General features: G+C 43.2%; 1 protein-coding gene across 3 annotated transcripts in view; it reads right to left on the bottom strand.

Moving 5' to 3' along the window:
- The window catches only part of ABCC11 (ATP binding cassette subfamily C member 11), a 95,953-nt gene that overhangs the window by 37,366 nt on the left and 39,213 nt on the right, over positions 1-19,374 (bottom strand). For 2 of the 3 annotated variants that reach the window (XM_049864925.1, XM_049864926.1), the window contains exons 12-16: positions 16,986-17,110; positions 13,911-13,983; positions 12,079-12,282; positions 1,693-1,827; positions 1,520-1,616 (exon numbers count right to left, since the gene is read on the bottom strand). In XM_049864925.1, coding sequence (XP_049720882.1) covers positions 1,520-1,616; positions 1,693-1,827; positions 12,079-12,282; positions 13,911-13,983; positions 16,986-17,110 — 634 coding nt within the window. Of the gene's footprint in view, positions 1-1,498; positions 1,617-1,692; positions 1,828-12,078; positions 12,283-13,910; positions 13,984-16,985; positions 17,111-19,374 lie in introns of all 3 variants that reach the window. The other variant, XM_049864924.1, reaches the window with a different exon arrangement.

Raw genomic sequence — 19,374 nt, 5'->3', positions numbered from 1 at the left:
AGCATTCTGCCCCTGGCTTTGACCCTTTTCCAGCTGCACTGCCCACCCAAGCCTGGCCTTAACCAGCAGGTTCTCCACAGGAATACCATGCTGAAGATAACTTTGACATGGACTCCAGAGCCATTCAATAAACCCTGGAGGGCCTGGGGTTCCAGGTGCTTGATGGTTGAGAGAGAAAGCAGGAGGGAATGAAGACCTGGGACCAGAATCCCTGGGCTCCAGAACTGTCACCATGGCTAACTCACTGGGCAATCTCAGACAAATCACTTAACCTCCCAGTTTCCTCATCTGAAAAATGGCAGACCTAGACAGTCAACAAGATGCTTTGCATCAAGTGCAAAATGATACATTTCTGAGACAATTCCTCAAGAAACAGCCGTGACACCAACCCAGGCAGACCTTTGGCCTAGAGCAGGGCACCAAGACCAGTACCTGGAGACACCATTAAACACTACTATTACCACTACTAATAATAACAACAACAACCAGATAGTGGTGGACTTCTGTTGTTAATGCCTGGCATTGTCCCTGCTTCTAATAACAACACCCCAGTATTTCCACGGGAGACCACTCCTCCTCCATTGAGCTCAGTCTTGGGAGGACTGTCAATCAAGATGCCTCACCCTGGTTTGGCCAAGTGGTGGTCACATGGCCCATACTGGTCAATTAGGTATTTGCTTTCTTCCTGAATTTCAATCTTGTGAGAACTTACACTAGGGTGGAAAACGTTCTTCAAAAAGACTCTTCACCAGTTCCTGCTACTTAGACCCCAAAACTGCTAAGACCTAGCTCTTCAACTTTTCCTTTCATTCTGTGATCTACTTCCTTTCCTGCTGATAATTTATTTTTCTGATTATATTAGCCCTAATGAATTTCTGACCTTTTCACCTGAAGAAATACTCACAATATGCCAGGTACTGTGCTGAGGCTGTCCACACTTTAGCTCATTTAACCCTCACTTAACCCTTTTGCCAATGAAGGCTCAGAGAGGTTAAGTTGCTTGGCCATGATCACACAGCCTTGTAAGCAGCAGAGCTGGGATTCAAATCCAGAACCATCTGACTTTAAAAATGGATGTCTTTCCATTCTACTACTTTGCCTCAGAAAACGGTAAGGCCATGAACTTCTCTATATGTCAGGGACTGGACCCAATTCATTTCTGATCTCCAATACCTTTTCTCTCAACACATGTGTAATGAATGCATGTCCAGATGCCTTGCAAAGTCTTAAATTGACTCTACTCTGGGCCAAAGCCATACACATCCCATCCTGCCTCTTCTCTGTACCATCGGCTGTGCCCCTGCAACACCCACTTCCTGTATCCTTCAAGCCTCCTGACCACCACTGACTGTTTCCCCATGGCCCTCCACTACTTGGATCTATAACCTGTGTGTGCAAACGTCTAGGATCCTGGACAGTGAGGGACGTGGCCCAGTCTTGGGGTGAAGAAGAAATGCCAGACTTCTGGGGACCCAGGCAGGCATGTGGACATCCTCACCTGGTTTCCCAGCATCATTACAAGCATTTTCATTGAGAGGCTGTTCCTGTGACGTAGCCCCAGCTTGACCTTCCACCAGCAGCTTCTCTGCTATCTTTGCTATGTCTGGTGACACGTTCTGAGGAGAAAGCACATGCTGTAGATGCAGGGATGTCCTTCCCTGTGGGGAGTGAGGACTGGAGGCTGGGAATCACCTGTGTGGCTTCCTGGTGCACCTTCTGGATGAGCTGGGCATATTTCCCCCTTTTCTGTGTTAATTCATTGTGTGTTCCAGTTTCACAAATTCTCCCATCTTCTAGCAATATGATCTGGTCACAAAACTCTAAATACTAAAAAGTCAGAAGAAATAAGGTCGTCAGTAAGCATATGAAAAGATATTGAACTTCACTATTCATCAGTAAAAAGTAAATTAATATCATGATAAAGTATTATATACCACCACATTGGCAAAATTTTTAAAGACAGACAACTCCAAGTGTCGGTAATGATCTAAGGCAAAGAGGACTCTCATAAACTGTTTGGGGGGACTGCTGATTGGTACACCCGCCTCGGAGTACAATTTGACAATATCTAGTAAAGTCGAGGGAAACCTGCGTGGTAAAAATGGTTAAGAACTCAACTACAGAAAGGTTGGCAGTCTGAACCCAGCCAGAGGCACATCAGGACACAGGCCTGAATACCTGCTTCTGAAAGGTCACAGCCTTGAAAACCCTATGGAGCGGTTCTACTCTGCGCATGTAGGGTCGCCATGAGTTGGAATCAACTCAACGGCAACTAACAACAACAGTACATTTGAAGATGGGAATCATGAACCAGCAATATTACTTCTAAAATTCTGCCATAAAAAAACTCTCAGAAGGAGGGGCCAAGATGGCAGAATAGAAAGATGGTTCCAGCGAGCCCTCTTACAACAAAGACTCAAAAAAACAAGTGAAACGAGTATATTTATGACAACCTAGGAGCCCTGAACACCAACGGCAAGGTTAGAAAATGAACTGAGGGGCAGGGGGAGGAAGAGATGGTTCAGAAGCAGAGAGGAGTTACCAGACTTAAATCACCAGGAACCCTCTGGCACCATTCCCAGGAGCGGATGCAGCGGGCTGGTACTAGCGTTTGGCCGCAGTTTCCTCAGGGAGAAGCAGCCAGCCACACAGCCTACTCACACCTCTGGAACCAGAGAAGAACGATGCTCTCGGCAAAAGCTAAGTACTTGCATATATTCTACCGTGCCCCTCCCCCACTGACCCTAAGCCAACCTCAGCAGCTGTTGATTTCCCTGGGCCTCAGATAGGCCTTGTTGAGCACCTAGAGCCATCCTCCTGGCCTTGGAAAAGGAACAAATTTGCAGTTGGGGGAAAAGATAATTTGCCAGCTCCACTAACCTGGGGAGCTCAGGACAGAAGTAGCTTCTGTCCAGGCATAAACAATCCATGGACTTTGAGTACCTTTTCCCTCTGCATGGACTTCTGTGGGCCTATTTCAGGAGAATAGGCCCTTGTTGGCAGACTACAATGGTTTCAGCTGTGCAGTGGAGAGGTGGCTATTTGATGTTTGACATTGCTTTGCCTATTAAACAGGGTCCTCACCTACCACATCAGGGGCCTAAGGACTGGTGGCTCCACTCAGGTCACCCAGACACCTGTGACAAGGGTCCAAGAATAAATGGTACCTCCCAGGCCTTATGACCAAAAACATTGGGTGGCCATGGTCTGTCTGCAGAAGCCACCCATCTGTATGCTCTAGGGAAAAGGGACACGCTTTCCTCAGAGGCACATGAGGGACGATTCTCAGCCCCCTGCATTGTTCAGAGCATGACCCCCTGCTGAAACCAGATATCAGTACCTACACCAATCACCCCTGCCCCTCTAAGACTGTAAGACAGAGCCTGACCACACACTTGATGATCAGCTACCTGGACACCTCAGCTGAAATCATACAAGAAAAATGAATGGACTCCTAGACTGATATACCTCCTGGTAACAGCTCTAACAATCTGGGGACAGGACATCACAGCTTCAAAGGTGAAAATAATCAAGCTAGCTCACTCAAGCAACCCATCTGGGCATATCAAAACAAAACAAAGCAAAAAGTTACAATACAGTAAGCAAACATAAAATAAACTAATATGATAGCTTATAGATGGCTCAGAGACAACAGTCAATATCAAGTCACATAAAGAAACAGACCATGATCACCTCAACAAGCTCTCTAAACAAAGAATCAAGGGATCTTCTAGATGAAAGTGCCTTCCTGGAATTACTGGAGGCAGAATACAAAAGATTAATATACAGAAGCCTTCAAGACATCAGACAAAACGCAGAACAAGCCAAGTAACACACAGATAAAGTAGTTGAAGAAACTAAGAAGGTTATTCAAGAACATAATGAAAAATTTAATAAGCTGGAAAAATCCATAGACAGACAGCAATCAGAAATTCCAAAGATTAACAATAAAATTATAGAAGTACACAACTCAATAGAAAGTCAGAGGAGCAGAATTGAGCAAGTACAATTTGTGAACTTGAAGATAAAGCACTTGGCACCAATATATTTAAAGAAAAATCAGATAAAAGAATTAAAAAATACGAAGAAACCTTAAGAATCATATGGGACTGTACCACAAGAGTAACCTATGAGTGATTGGAATAACAGAACAGGGAGGGATAACAGAAAATACAGAGAGAATTGTTGAAGATTTGTTGGCAGAAAACTTCCCTGATAATGTGAAATATGAGAAGATATCTATCCAAGATGCTCATCGAACTCCTAATAAGGTAGATTTTAAAGGAAAGTCATCAAAATATATTACACTCAAACTTGCCAAAAATAAAAATAGAGAATTTTAAGAGCAGCTGGGGATAAATGAAAAGTCACTTACAAAGGAGAGTCAGTAAGAATAAGCCCGGAATACTCGGCAGAAACCATGCAGGCAAGAAGGCAATAGGCTGACTAATATAAAGCATTGAAGGAAAAAAATTGCAGGCCAAGAATCATATATCCAGCAAAACCGTCTCTCAAATATGAAGGTGAAATTAGGACATTTCCAGATAAATAGAAGTTTAGGAAATACGTAAAAACCAAACCAAAACCACAAAAAATACTAAAGGGAGTTCTTTGGCTAGAAAATCACTAATATCAGGTATCAACCCAAGACTAGAACACTGATCAGGGCAATCAGATTTCAACCCAGCCACGGAAATCACAAAAATAAACCAAGATTTAAAAAACACTGAAAAAAAGGGAAGCAGTGATGTTATTATGTAAAAGAAGACAACATTAAAACAATAAAGAGGGACTAAGAAATGTAGTCATAGATCTTTCATATTCCGAGGAAGACAAGGCAATACAAAGAAATAAAAGCTACGCTTAAATTGAGAAAAACAGGGGTAAATAATAAGGTAACCACAAAGGAGACAAATTATCCTGTACATCAAAATAAAATACAAGAAAAAAGTAGAGACTCAGCAGAAAAAAAAATCAACAACAATGAATATGAGGGAAAAGATAATATATAAAGATAATCTACTCAGCACAAAAATTTAAGTGGGAAAAAGAAACTGTCAACAACACACAAAAAAAGACATTAAAATGATAGCTCTAAATTCATACCTATCCATAATCACGCTGAATTTAAATGGACTAAATGCACCAATAAAGAGACAGAGAGTGGCAGAATGGATTAAAAAACACAATCTGTCTATATGCTGCCTACAAGGGACACACCTTAGACTTAGAGACACAAACAAATTAAAACTCAAAGGATGGAAAAAAATATATCAAGCAAACAACAATCAAATAAGAGTAGGAGTGGCAATATTAATTTCTGGCAAAATAGAATTAAAGTTAAATCCATCATAAAGGATAAGAAAGGACACTATATAATGATTAAAGGGACAATATACCAGGAGGATATAACCATATTAAATATTTATGCACCCAATGACAGGGCTGCAAGACACATAAAACAAACTACCAGTGCTGAAAAGTGAGATAGAAAGTTCCACCATAATAGTAGGAGACTTCAACACAGCACTTTTGGTGAACCAAAAAAAGCTCAATAAAGACACGCAAGATCTAAATGCCACAGTCAACCAACTTGACCTCACAGACATATACGGAACACTCCACCCAACAGCAGCCAAGTATACTTTCTTTTCTAGTGCACATGGAACATTCTGTAGAATACACCACATATTAGGTCATAAAGGAAGCCTTAGCAGAATCCAAAACACTGAAATATTTACAAAGCATCTTCTCTGACCACAAGGCCATAAAGGTAGAAATCAATAACAGAAAAAGCAGGGAAAAGATATCAACACTTGGAAACTGAACAATGCCCTGCTCAAAAGAGACTGGATTATAGAAAACATTAAGGATGGAATAAAGACATTCATAGAATCCAATGAGAATGAAAACACTTCCTATCAGAACCTTTGGGACACAGCAAAAGCAGTGCTCAGAGGTCAATTTACATCAATAAATGCACATATACAAAAAGAAGAAAGGTCCAAAAATCAAAGAATTATCCCTACAACTTAAACTAATAGAAATAGAGCAACTAAAGAAACTCTCAGCCACCAGAAGACGGCAAATAATAAAAATTAGAGCACAACTAAATGAAATAGAAAACAGAAAAACAATCAAAAGAATTAACAAGACCAAAAGCTGGTTCTTTGAAAATATTAACAAAATTCATAAACCACTGGACCAAACTGACAAAAGAAAACCAGGAGAGGAAGCAACTAACCCAAATAAGAAATGAGATGGGCGATATTACAACAGACCCAACTGAAATGAAAAGAATCATATCAGACTACTACGAAAAACTGTACTCTAACAAATTTCAAAACCTAGAAGAAATGGATGAAACCCTAGAGACACATTACCTACGTAAACTAACACAAACAGAGGTAGAACAACTAAATTGACTGATGATAAAAGAAGGGATTGAAAAGGCAATCAAAAAACTCCCAACAAATAAAGCCCTGGCCCAGACGGCTTCACTGCAGAGTTCTACCAAATTTTCAGAGAAGAGTTAACACCACCACTACTAAAGGTATTTCAGAGCATGGAAAAGGACGGAATACTCCCAAACTCATTCTATGAAGCCAGCATATCCCTGATACCAAAATGAGGTAAAGACACCACAAAAAAAAGAAAATTACAGACCTATATCCCTCATGAACTTAGATGCAAAAATCCTTGAACAAAATTCTAAAAAAAAAAAAAGATGCAAAAATCCTGAACAAAATTCTGGCCAATAGAATTCAACAATATATCAAAAAAATAATTCGCCATGACCAAGTGGGATTCATACCAGGTATGCAGGGATGGTTCAACATCAGAAAAACAATCAATGTAATCCATCATATAAATAAAACAAAAGACAAGAATCACATGATTTTATCAATTGATGCAGAAAAGGCATTTGACAAAGTTCAACGCTCGTTCATGATAAAAACTCTCAGCAAAATAGGAATAGAAGGAAAATTCCTAACATAATAAAGGGCATCTATACAAAGCCAACAGCCAACATCATCCTAAATGGAGAGAGCCTGAAAGCATTCCCCTTGTGACCAGGAACCAGACAAGGATGCTCTTTATCACCACTCTCATTCAACGTTGTGCTGAAGGTCCTAGCCAGAGCAATTAGGCTAGGGAAAGAAATAAAGGGCATCCAGATTGGCAAGGAAGAAATAAAAGTATCTCTATTTGCAGATGACATGATCTTATACACAGAAAACCCTAAGGAATCCTCAAGAAAACTACTGAAACTAATAGAAAAGTTCAGCAGAGTATCGGGATACAAGATAATCACACAAAAATCAGTTGGATTCCTCTACACCAAAAAAAAGAACACTGAAGAGGAAATCACCAAATCAATACCATTTACAGCAGCCCCCAAGAAGATAAAAATACTTAGGAATAAATCTTACCAGAGATGTAAAAGACTTATACAAAGAAAACTACAAAACACTTCCACAAAAAACAAAAAGAGACCTAGATAAGTGGGAAAACACACCTTGCCCATGGATAGGAAGACTTAACATTGTAAAAATGTCTATTCTACTAAACGTGATCTATGGATTTAATGCAGTTCTGATCCAAATTCAAACGATGTTTTTTAATGACGTGGAAAAAGAAATCACCAACTTCATATGGAAGGGAAAGAGGCCCCAGAGAAGTAAAGCATTACTGAAAAAGAAGAACAAAGTGGAAGGCCTCACTCTACCTGATTTTAGAACCTATTATACCGCCACAGTAGTCAAAACAGCCTGGTACTGGTACAACAACAGACACATAGACCAATGGAACAGAATTGAGAATCCAGACGTAAATCCATCCACATACGAGCAATTGATATTTGACAAAGGCCCCAAATCAGTTAAATGGAGAAAAGGCAGTCTTTTTAACAAATGGTGCTGGCATAACTGGATACCCATCTGCAAAAAAAATGAAACAAGAACCATACCTCATATCACGCACAAAAATGATCCCATAATGGATCAAAGACCTAAATATAAAATCTAAAACAATAAAGATCATGGAAGAAAAAATAGGGACAACGTTAGAAGCCCTAATACATGGCATAAACAGTATACAAAACATTATTAACGATGCAGAAGAAAAACTAGATAACTGGGAGCTTCTAAAAATCAAACACCTATGCTCATCCAAAGACTTCACCAAAACAGTAAAAAGATTACCTACAGACTGGGTAAAAGTTTTTAGCTATGACATTTCTGATCAGCACCTGATCTCTAAAATCTACATGATACTGCAAAAACTCTGCTACAAAAAGACAAATAATCCAGTTAAAAAATGGGCAAAAGATATGAACACACATTTCACTAAAGAAGACATTCAAGTCGCTAACAGATACATGAGGAAATGCTCAGGATCATTAGCCACCAGAGAAATGCAGATCAAAACTACAATGAGTTTCCATCTCACTCTAACAAGGCTGGCATTAATCCAAAAAACACAAAATAATAATCATTGGAGAGGTTGTGGAGAGGCTGGAACACTTCTACATTGCTGGTGGGAATGTAAAATGGTACAACCACTTTGGAAATCGATTTGGTGCTTCCTTAAAAAGCTAGAAATAGAACTACCATAAGATCCAGCAATCCCACTCCTTGGAATATATCCTAGAGAAATAAGAGCCTTTACATGAACAGATATATGCACACCCATGTTTACTGCAGCACTGTTTACAATAGCAAAAAGATGGAAGCAACCAAGGTGCCCATCAATGGATGAATGGTTAAATAAATTATGGTATATTCACACAATGGAATAGTACGCATTGAAAAAGAAGAGTGATGAATCTGTGAAACATTTCATAACATGGAGGAATCTGGAAGGCATTATGCTGAGTGAAATTAGTCAGCTGCAAAAGGACAAATATTGTATAAGAACACTATTATAAGAACTTGAGAAACAGTTTAAACAGAGAAGAAAATATTCTTTGATGGTTATGAGAGGGAGGAGGGAGGGAGGGAGAGAGGTACTCACTAATTAGATAGTAGATAAGAACTACTTTAGGTGAAGGCAAAGACAACACACAATACAGGCGAGGTCAGCACAACTGGACTAAACCAAAAGCAGTTTCCTGAATAAACTGAACGCTTCCAAGTCCAGCGTAGCAGGGGTGGGAGTTTGGGGACCATGGTTTCAGGGGACTTCTAAGTCAATTGGCATAATAAAATCTCTTAAGAAAACATTTTGCATCCCACTTTGGAGAGCGGTGCCTGGGGTCTTAAACGCTAGCAAGTGGCCATCTAAGATGCATCAATTGGTCTCAACCCACCTGGCGCAAAGGACACAAGGTAATTACAAGCCCAAGAGACAGAAAGGGCCACATAAACCAGTGACTACATCAGCCTGACAGCAGAAGAACTAGATGGCGCCTGGCTACAGCCGATGGCTGCCCTGACAGGGAACACAACAGAGAGCCCCTGAGGGAGCAGGAGAGCAGTGGGATGCAGACCCCAAATTCTCATAAAAAGACCAGACTTAATGGTCTGACTGAGACTAGAAGCACCCTGGTGGTCATGGCCCCCAGACCTTCTGTTAGCCCAGGACAGGAACCATTCCCAAAGCCAACTCTTCAGACAGGGATTGGACTGGACAATGGGATAGAAAAAGGTGCTGGTAAAGAATGAGCTTCTTGGATCAAGTAGACAGTTAAGACTATGTTGGCATCTCCTATCTGGAGTGGAGATGAGAGGGCAGAGGGGGTTAGAAGCTGGCGAAATGGACACGAAAAGAGAGTAGATGGAAGGAACAGGTTGTCTCATTAAGGGGAGAGCAATTAGGAGTATATAGCAAGGTATAAAATAAATTTTTGTATGAAAGACTTACTTGATTTGTAAACTTTCACTTAAAGCACAATAAAAATTAAAACAAAAACTAAGATGTGTATAAAGGCACATGTAGAAAGACATACACTGAGGCAATTTTTTATTAAGTAAAACGTGTAATCTTTACAAAAGTGGATCACCAGGTCTTTTCCCTGCAGAGCCAATGGGTGGGTTCAAACCACCAACCTTTAGGTCAGCAGTTGAGTGCTTAACCATTGCACCACTATGGCTCCTTAAATGTCCATCCTAGAGAAATAAATTCTGGTCTATTCATATACTGGAATATTTTATTAGTAAGAATCAAATAAGAATCAAATAGTTACCCGTATAAACGTAGAAGATCTCAAAAACATAATGCTGAGTGAAGAGGTAAATTACCCAAAGACACAGTAAAATGTCAATTATATGTAAATTTTTTTAATGCAAAGGACACTTCGATGTGACTAGAGATTCCTACGTATGATGTAAGACGATGAAGGCGAGCTTCAGAAGGATGAACAATAACTCCAGGACAGCAGGAGGGAAGAAAGGGATGCAGTCTGGGAGGGAATGCATGGTTTACTATTTCACCTGTCTGGTAGATTTTTTGTTTTGGTAGATAGATGGTTGTCATTAGATTATTCTCTAGACTTTTTTGTAGGTCTGAAATATTTTACATTAAAAAAAAAAAACCCCTAAAAAGTCCCATTGCTGTCATGTCAATTCTGACTCATAGTAAGGAAAAAATAAGTGGGCAAGAGAAAGAGAAGAAAGGGGAGAAATTAAAAATAAGGACTTGAGGCCACTAGCGAGTATGAAAAGATCTAGGGAAAAAAGAGCTGTGAGAGGCAGTGCCAGACACAGCTATTGTGCTGCAGATGGTTGGTGTCCTAGGAAAAGATCCTAAGGTGTCCCTTGACCTAAGAACGTGGAACTTAAGAGAATTTTTATCTGAGTTTTTTGTGTTTTTTTTTTTAACTTGAAAAGCAGGAGGCCCACGCATAAAAAAAACTTTTTTCTTTTTCTTATTTTTACTCCCCATTCAACCTTTCCACAGCCCCAAGAACTCTTGGAAGAAGTACAACCAGAATGCTCCTTAGAAGCAAGGATAGCGAGACTATGTCTCACGTACTTGGACATGTTATCAGGAGGGATAAGTTCCTGAAGAAATATTTTATATTTCATGCTTGGTAAAGTACAGGGTCAGCAAAAAAGAGCAAGACCCTCAAAGAGATGGACTGACACGGTGGCTGCAACAATGGGCTCAAGCATAACAACATTGTAAGGATGGTGCAGGACCAGGCAGTGTTCCGTTCTGTAGTGCATAGGCTCGCTATGAGTCGGAACTGAATCATCTAGATGATCATACAACATTTGTTCTTTTCTGTATGACTTATTTTACTTTACATAATGTTTTCAAGGTTCACCCATGTCGTAGCATGCATCAGAACTTCATGTCTCTTTACGGCTGAAAAATATTCCCAATGTATGGATACACCACATTTTGTTTATCCATTCACCTGCTGATGGACACTTGGGTTGTTTCCATCTTTTGACAATGAAAAAGGCCTTCAAATTTGGTTTCAATTTTTACCAACCGCAAAAATCTTTTACCAGCCTATCTTCTCCATGTAGAAAGCAAGAGGAAATCCAAGTTCTTTATAAGACTCCCCAGATTTGTTGAGCCCAGTCTGAGATAGGAGTCCCTGGGTGACACAAACAGTTACACACTTGACTAGTAGCCAAAAGGTTGGGAGTTCAGACCCACCCAGAGGTGCCTCAGAAGACAGGCCTGGCAATCTGTATCCTAAAGGTCACAGCCTTGAAAACCCTATGGAGCAGCTCTACTCTGCATACAGGGGGTCGCCATGAGTCAAAATCGACTTCACAGCAACTAACAACCACAAGTCTAAGATAAGAAGCCTCTGGGTGATGAAAACAGTTAACGTGCTAGCTGCTAACCAAGAGGTTGTTGATTCAAGTCCACCCAGAGGCACCTTGGAAGAAAGGATTGGTGACCTGCTTCTGAGAAATCAACCACTGAAAAGCCTATGGAGCACAGTTCTACTGTGACACAGATGGGGATGCCATGAGTTGGCATTGGCTCCACGGCAACTAGTTGAGGTGAAGAGATAGCTGCCCATGAGGTTGGTTTTGAATCACACTCTGAAATGGCAGGGCCTTGAGGATCTACATCATCCATCAGTCATGGCCAGAACCCTCCAGGTGTGGTCACCTGTAGCTGGTGGGCCACCAGAACAATGGTCTTCCCCTGGAGCATCTTCTTAATGCACTCCTCAAAGATGTGCTTCCCCACTTGGGCATCCACAGCTGACAGGGGGTCATCCAGCAGGTAGATCTCTCGATCGGAGTAGACAGCTCGGGCCAGGCTGATCCTCTGCTTCTGCCCCCCAGAGAGGTTGAGACCCCGCTCCCCGATCTGTGAACACGGAGCAAAAGCATGATGTCCAGATGATGGACACCAGCCAGGTGTGCCCAAATGGCGGGGAGGGCAGATGAGACAGGCTCAACCCCTCAGGGACAGGCCAAAATAAGGACACACTCCAGGACAGCGACTGACATTCTAAAAATATTTTTCAACATTTGCTTTGTAGGGGATGAAGAAACTGATTTTCGACTAATTAACATTTTATAACTCATAACTAGATGCAATTTTTCTAAACCTCTCAGGAGACATATTAAATCACTGAAAAAGGAGATAATAAATCACTCATTCCCGGGGAAAAGCACTGTCTCCTGTCTTGGGGTTTCAAATCTCAGTTGACTACAGCTGTCTGCCCGAGGGCCTGAAGGCCTGGGCTAGGGCGTCATCTGTAGCTGTCTGCACCTCGTACAGTTAACTACTCAGCAGAGATGGACCTGTGTGGCTGAGAGGGTACTTCACTGTTGCTGTCACAGGAAGGGCCATTTTCCATGGTGCCTGTTACATCAGGAGTCCAGCGTGGAAACCTGAGAACTTGGGCATCATGTTCTGTGTCCCCTTGAAGATCAGTACCCAGACAGCCACTGGCTGGCCCATCCTTTAGTCAGGCTTGAGGACAAGGGAACTAGGGTCTAAGTTCTAGGCCCTGTTCTGCCCTAAGCTCCAGGTCCCTGTACAGGGGAAACAGAGTCTAAAAGGGCAACAGGGTGGCCTCTTGTCACTGTTCTGCCCCCAAGTTCACCACAGTGTGACCTTGGGCGTGCTGCCTGACCTGGTCAAGGCCCAGTTTTCCATTCATTCACAAAAAAATACTCGTTAAATGGCTAATATGTCCTTATAACAACAGCTAACACCTACTCTATGCTGGGCCCTGTTCAAAGGACTTTAGCAACCCAATGCCATGTTACAGATGAGACCTTGATCTTCATACTGACAACATGACAGTGAACAAGAAGACACTTGAGCTCTCTGGCCTCAAGGATTTACAATCCCATCTTTAAAATGAGGATAATAAAAGGACTGACCTTCCAGAGTTATTGTGAGGCTTGCGTAAGACAATGCATTCAAGTTGCTAGAATAAATACCTTGTATTTTTTTAATATAATAAGTGCTAAATAGATGTAAAAAAAAACTAGTAGCTATGATTAAAAAAAAATTTTTTTTATGATTAGATTATAAAATAGAGATAATAACGCTGCTTTTTTCTTATGGGGTCTTAGGAGATGAAAGGTGGCTGCAGATGCGAAAGACAGTGAATAATCAGGAAAAATACAGTAGTCAGACTTCACGGGTGAGGTAAACTGAGGTTCCCACTGGCAGATGCTCGCCAGCATGGAGACGGGGGAGGGTGGGGTGGAGGCTTTCTCATCTTACAGGGTCTCCACTCTGGTCCAGAGAGAGGAGGTTACAGTCAGCTCCCCCTCATGGGATAAGATGAGCCCCAAATTCCCTCAGCTGGGGAGTCTTTGCTCTTGACTTTGAAGCAGTAGCTGCAGGGGAGGTTCAGGCTGCCCAAGAAGGAAGGGCTGGGGTCACTTCACTACCTACCCTGGGAGGCAGAGGGGTTCTTGCGGCCTGAGGACCCCAAAACATAAAAGCACCAACCCTGCTCACCTCCCCCTTACCTCTGTCATGTCTCCGAAGGGCAGAATTTCCAGGTCCTGTTTCAGGGAGCAGCAGTGGATCATCTGGAGGTACCTTCAAAGGACAGGGAGCTGTGAAGTACAGGTGGCTGGCCCTCAGGCCCCTCAACCTTCTCGAGTCTTGACGGGAATGGTCTTGAATTCCATGCTAAAAAATTGGAACTCCATCTTGTGTTTAATGGCAAACCACTGGAGACTTTTTTCATTGCCTTCCTTCTCTCATTTCTTTTAAAGCAATGCATGCACTTAATAAACATTTGAACAGATACAGTGAAAAGTCAATCTCCCTCCCATCTTTGGCCCTCAGTTGCTCTGGCACTGTTACAGTTTTTTATGTATTCAGAAATCATCTCTTCATATGTATTAGAGTACAGCACATAGCAGTCTATATCACTTCCACGACACCCCAGCATTCCGTTATCTGGCTGCACCGCAAGTTATTTAACCAGAGCCCTACAGATGGACAACTGGATTGTCGCTAGTCGTCTGCTGCTATAAAAAATGCAGCGCGGACGTTTGTGTCTATGGGTCCTTGTGCTCATGGGGGAGAATATCTATGCATTAAATAACTAGCAGGAGTTTTGCTGTCTCAAAGAGCTGGTGTATTTTTATTTTTGGCAGATATTTCAAAATTGCCCTCCGAGTTGTGCCAACCTGAGAGCAGAGCGATGACAAGAGTTGGGTGTTAGGGTGGTTACCCTGATGACTGTATGCGGAAGGAAACAGTGCCAGAGAACACTGGAGGGGCCAGTGGGAACAGTTCAAGCAAGAGACAATACAGACCTGAACTGGGAAGAAGAGAGAAATACAAGAGATTCCTAGGAGAAGACTCATCCAGAGGAGGAGTCCAGGCTGACTGGAGCCCGCAATTTGGGTGAAGGTGCTTCACTAATTGGGCAATTAGGGAAGAGAAGCAGTAGGTTGGGGGTTGGGCAAGCAAAGTGCTCATCGGTTGGTACAGGTGTCTGGATGAGCTCAACAGATGTCACCATTACTAGATTATCAAATAGAAATAAAAATACTGCCTTTTCAATAAAGAACAATGATGAATCCATGAAACATTTCATAATATGGAGAAACCTGGAAGACATTATGCTGAGTGAAATTAGTCAGCTGCAAAAGGACAAATATTGTATAAGACCTCTATTATGAGAACTTGAGAAATAGTTTAAACAGAGAAGAAAATATTCTTTGATGGTTATGAGGGGGGGAGGGAGGGAGGGAGGGAGGGAGAGGGGCACTTACTTATTAGAGAGTAGGTAAGTTTTATTTTAGGTGAAGGGAAAGACAATACACGATACAGGAGAGGTCAACACAGCCAGACTAAACCAAAAGCAAAGACGTTTCCTGAATAAACTCAACGCTTCAAAGACCAGCGTAGCAGGGGGCGGGGGTTTGATGACCATGGTTTCAGGGGACGTCTAAGTCAATTGGCATAATAAAATCTCTTAAGAAAACATTCTGCATCCCACTTTGGAAAGTGGTGTCTGGGGTCTTAAACACTAGCAAGTTGCCATCTAAGATGCATCAATTGGTCTCGATCCTCCTGGAGCAAGGAAGAATGAAGAAGACCAAAGATACAAGGTAACTACGAGCCCAAGAGACAGAAAGGACCACATAAACCAGAGACTACATCAGCCTGAGAGCAGAAGAACTAGATGGTGCCTGGCCATAACCGATGGCTGCCCTGACAGGGAATACAGCAGAGAACCCCTGAGGGAGCAGGAGAGCAGTGGGAATGCAAACCCCAAATTCTCATAAAAAGACCAGACTTAATGGTCACACTGGGACTAGAAGGACCCTGGAGGCCATGGTCCCCAGACCTTCTGTTACCCCAAGACAGGAACCATTCCCAAAGCCAACTCTTCAGACGGGGATTGGACTGGAATATGGGATGAGACTATGTTGGCATCTCCTGTCTGGAGGGGAGATGAGAGGGCAGAGGGGGCCAGAAGCTACCCTAATGGACACGAGAAGAGAGAGTGGAAGGAAGAACTGTGCTATCTCACTGGAGGGAGAGCAATTAGGAGTGTACAGCAAGGTGTGTGTAAATTTTTATATGAGAGACTGACCTGATTTGTAAACTTTCACTTAAAGCACAATGAAAATTAATTAAAAAAAAAAAATACTACCTTTTCCTTACAAGGGTCCTAGGAGATTAAAGATGGCTGTGGATGTGGAAGTTAGCAATTGGTGACAATGTCATAGTCAAAAATCATATTGTCCCCGTGGGGCATGGCTGAGATAAGCTGAGGTTCCCACCGGCAAAGGAAGTATGGGTCAGAGTGCTCACAGGACACCAGGCAGAGGTGCCCACGTGACACCAGGCAGAGGTGCCCATGGGACACCAGGTGGAGGTGGCCAGTCTATACACCTACATATCTCGAGCCCTCAGTGTCAGTAGTAGGGGCAGATTGCAAAACCAAGCAAACAGCCAGGTCAGTCAAAGTCCACCAGAGTTAGAAGCATAGCAGGAGCTTTCAGGGCAGAGTTTTCTGGATCCCCCACTGAATACACTTCATCACGACTTCCAAATGCATGTTTCCAGCCAGTCAACCCCAGGACCCTAGGCAGGGAGAGGCCACAAGAGGGAAGGCGCCATCGGGATGGGAGGTGGGACGCCCACAGGACCATGAATCCAAACTCACGTCCTCCACCTTGCATGACCTCATCACCCCATTTGTTCCAACTTTTGATTTAGGGGCCAGGATTTAATGAATACGATTAAGCTTTAAAGTGACACTTGTGGAGAGAGGAGGGTGTACTGGCTATTTTGAGCCAATATAGCATAATAGTTAAGCTTCTGGGTTCAATTCCTGACTACTTTGTCCTCCATCAGTGTGACTGTGGACAAGTTATCTAAGCTCTTAGAGCCTGGGTTGACTTGTCTGGAGAATGGATATGTTAACAACTCTTCTTTCACGTGAGGGGGAAGTATGCTGATGCACGTAAGTGAGAGCACGGCAGCGTTAGTGATTGTCAAATTACTGCTATCAGCTGGGGCACCCTCCCCCACCACCACAGCCTGTGTGGCCTGGGCTGCTCCCAGAGGCTTACCGGGTCTTGTCATACTGGCTTCGCAGGAGGATGTTCTCTCTGACACTGCCCGCGGTGATCCAGGCCTGCTGGGGCACGTAAGCCAGGCTTCCGTGCACGCCCACTGAGCCCTCCAGCAAATGCATCTGCGGCAAAATGAGCCAGCCTCAGGACCCAGCCGGCCAGGAATGGACGCTGCCTCAGCAGCCACAGAGCCCCAGGCCCGCTGCCCTCCGGGATCCTTGGGGGCTGTCCTGTGTAGAATGGGACCTTTAACATCACCCTCATGGGGTCATGTGGGGTTGCCGGGAGTCAGAATAGTCTCCATCACAACTAACACCACCGCTACCCTGCTTGGCTCACCAGGGAGCCTGAGGGAGCAGCTCTGAAAACCTGGGAAAGCAGCTGGAGCTAAGCCAGCCACCTCCTGCTCCGACTGAATCCAAGACTTACACTGAAAACACCCCATACATTTGTAGCTTGGCTTGGTATTAGGGAGCTGTTACTACTGTTGCTAGGTGTGATAAGGGTATCATGGTTAGACAGAAAAATATCTTTATTTTTGGATTTCAGACTGAGGTATTTAGCACAGAAAATGTCATGATCTCCATAATTTAAGAGTTCTACAAAATATGTATTTACATAGCATTGCCGTCGAGTCGATTCCCACTCATAGCGACCCTATAGGACAGAGTAGAACTGCCCCATAAATGTGTATGTATTTACATAGATGAGGCAAATACGGAAAAGCACTCTCAGCTGTTGAATCTTTGTGGTGGGTAGATGGGTCTTCACCGTAGCATTCTCTCTGCTTTTCTGTATGGTAAGTTTGAAAACACACACACACAAAAGAAAGACTATAGCCCCCACCTACACCACACCAGCTCTGGGCCAGTGATCTCTGCCCTTTTTTTTTTTTTTTTTTTTTACCCCTAATCCTGTGCTTTTTACTTTTGATTTGGAGCCGGGCTTTCATTACCAAGAACAAAGCTTTAAAATAAGTTTCCTTCTTTATTAGAAGGAAAGACACCAGTTCATTTGAAGAGGAATTGACAAACCACTGGCCAGGTAGAAAGGTGGCCTTGAATGGAAGCTTCCATGGAAGGTTGCTGTGATGAAGGGCAAAGCTCTGACCTCAGGTGGACCTGGGTTTCCATCCCGGCTCCACATTTTACCTGGTGTGTGACCTTGGGCAGATCACCTGTCTGCACCTTGCTTACTCATCTGTAAACTGGTCATAGGGACTTTCTCTTCATCGGTTTGTTATGAGGTTGAAGGAAAATGGAATGCTCTTGGCGCAGGCATGGCTCATAGCGCTTAGATACTGTTACTATTATTAAAAATGGCGCCTTTCTTCTCTCTGGTTCCAGAGAAGCTGGGGAAAGCCCGTCCCATGAGGAGCGCGGAGAAATGAGCTGCCAGACGGTGTTCAGGAGGAATCGTTATTTATAACACGTCTGCATTCCACGGGGTGGATCCTAGTAAACCAAAGCCATTTCCATGGGCAAGATGCCTTGGTGAGTTTGGCTGTGAGAAAGAGCTGAGGGAAATGCTGAGTAAAGAAACCTGTTAGTTCTCTGGACAATGCAGGAAAGAGGGGTGATGGGCGAAGAAGGAGGGGCAGTGAGAGAAGCCACAAGAGGGGACAAGGCTGGGGGCTGAACAGGAAAGGGCTGGTGAGAAACTCCTGGGGGGTTGTTGTTGTTAGTTGCTGTCAAGTCAATTCCAACTCGTGGCGACCCCATGTGTGAAGAGTGGAACTGCTCCATAGGATTTTCAAGACTTGGTCTTTTGAAAGTAGATTGCCAGGGCTTACATCCAAAGTGCCTCTGGATAGGTTTGAACCACCAACCTCTCAGTTAGTAGTCCAAACCTTAACAATTTGAGCCACCCACAGGGCCCCTCCTGTAGGAGGTAGTCATAAATGCATACCAGACATTGTGGGTGTTGTGTGCAGTGTTCTGGGGGAACTTTGTGTGTGTGCGTATGTTGGTGGCAGGGACTGATTACCCAATAAGCAAGCTGTACACAGGCTTAATTGTGTTTCTTACTAATCTGTAGTGCACAATTTCACAAGTTATACACCATTAAAGATCTGAGGAAAAGCAGATGAAATTGTGCACTACAGATTAGTTAGTAAGCACAATTAAGACCGTGTGTTCCTTGCTTTCTGTAAGCTGGTGTGTAAGGTACTTACTAGTTAATCCGCATCTGTTGTGAGTGAGGGGGTTGAAACTGGACAAGGGCGGGCTAAGCCACATGTCAGCAGGCTGCAGACAAAGCAGACCTCAGCACCTTCACAGATGGTAGAATTGGGGGTTCAAGATGCACCACCCAGATCTCTAGGGTGGGGCACCCAGCCAGAGGTGGATTCCACCGAAGGTGGAATACAACAGTCCCATCCCACCCC

The sequence above is a fragment of the Elephas maximus genome, chromosome 21, assembly GCF_024166365.1.
Source record: "Elephas maximus indicus isolate mEleMax1 chromosome 21, mEleMax1 primary haplotype, whole genome shotgun sequence".
Taxonomy (NCBI): domain Eukaryota; kingdom Metazoa; phylum Chordata; class Mammalia; order Proboscidea; family Elephantidae; genus Elephas; species Elephas maximus.
This window is presented reverse-complemented; position numbering and strand designations above follow the sequence as displayed.